General features: G+C 35.8%; 1 protein-coding gene across 1 annotated transcript in view; it reads right to left on the bottom strand.

Moving 5' to 3' along the window:
* Aldh9a1 (aldehyde dehydrogenase 9 family, member A1) overlaps nucleotides 1-836 on the bottom strand; it is a gene marked incomplete at its 5' end in the record, with an annotated part of 19,214 nt that overhangs the window by 13,063 nt on the left and 5,315 nt on the right. The window contains 1 exon segment of the mRNA XM_013521373.1: nucleotides 694-836. Coding sequence (XP_013376827.1) covers nucleotides 694-836 — 143 coding nt within the window.

Genomic DNA, 836 nt, shown 5'->3' with positions numbered 1-836 from the left:
ATTGTGCTTGTGATATGTTGTAAAATGTTGTATGTCTGTTAATGTTTCCCTCCTTTTATCCTTAAAATAAAAAAAAATAAAAAAAATTTAAAAAAAAATGCCACGGTCATAAAAGACAGTAACTATCGAATTTTTCCTAATTAAAGAAAATTAAAGACAAAAGGACTAATGCTAATTACCTGATTTGATCATGTTATATATGTGTATCAAGTTTTTATACTGTATTCCATAAAAACACACAATTTTAAAAACTAACTGTGAGTGGGGGAAAAAAGGTAGGCAAGACAACTAACTGCAATGCATCATCTTTTTTTTGGACCTTGCACCAGAAAAAATTTTTTTTGTTTTCCTTTACTCAAGAGACATTAATCAAACAAATGGTGACATTTTAGCGAAGGTTATGCACTGGGTAACAGAGCCCAATAGCTAGGTACAGTGGAGCACGTAAAAAAATAAAAACAAGCTCAGAAGTATTTAATACATATACATGTGTGTACAGACAAAGAGAAGGATATAATAAAAGTGATAATATTTTAGTATTAGAAGAACCTGGTTCAAGGGTTTGTGGGAATTCTTTGTACTATTTTGGAACTCTTGTATTATGTCTGAAAGTACTTCACACAATACTGTATCACACTGCTAGATGAAGGGGTGGCAATTCCTTCCCAACCTCTCCCAGGGGCAAGCCCACACCTGGCCTTGTGTGAGGAAGTTGGCCATCAGTGCCCCCTTCACGGCGTTCTCCATGTTACAGTCTGAGAAAATGATGAGTGGAGATTTGCCCCCAAGTTCCAAGGTGACAGGTTTGACTCCTTTCGCTGACAACTCCATGATCT

Source organism: Chinchilla lanigera, unplaced genomic scaffold, assembly GCF_000276665.1.
Source record: "Chinchilla lanigera isolate Chin_1 unplaced genomic scaffold, ChiLan1.0 scaffold00061, whole genome shotgun sequence".
In the NCBI taxonomy this organism is placed as follows: Eukaryota; Metazoa; Chordata; class Mammalia; order Rodentia; family Chinchillidae; genus Chinchilla; species Chinchilla lanigera.
Note: the sequence above shows the minus strand (reverse complement) of the source record. Positions and strands in the feature narration are given on the sequence as shown.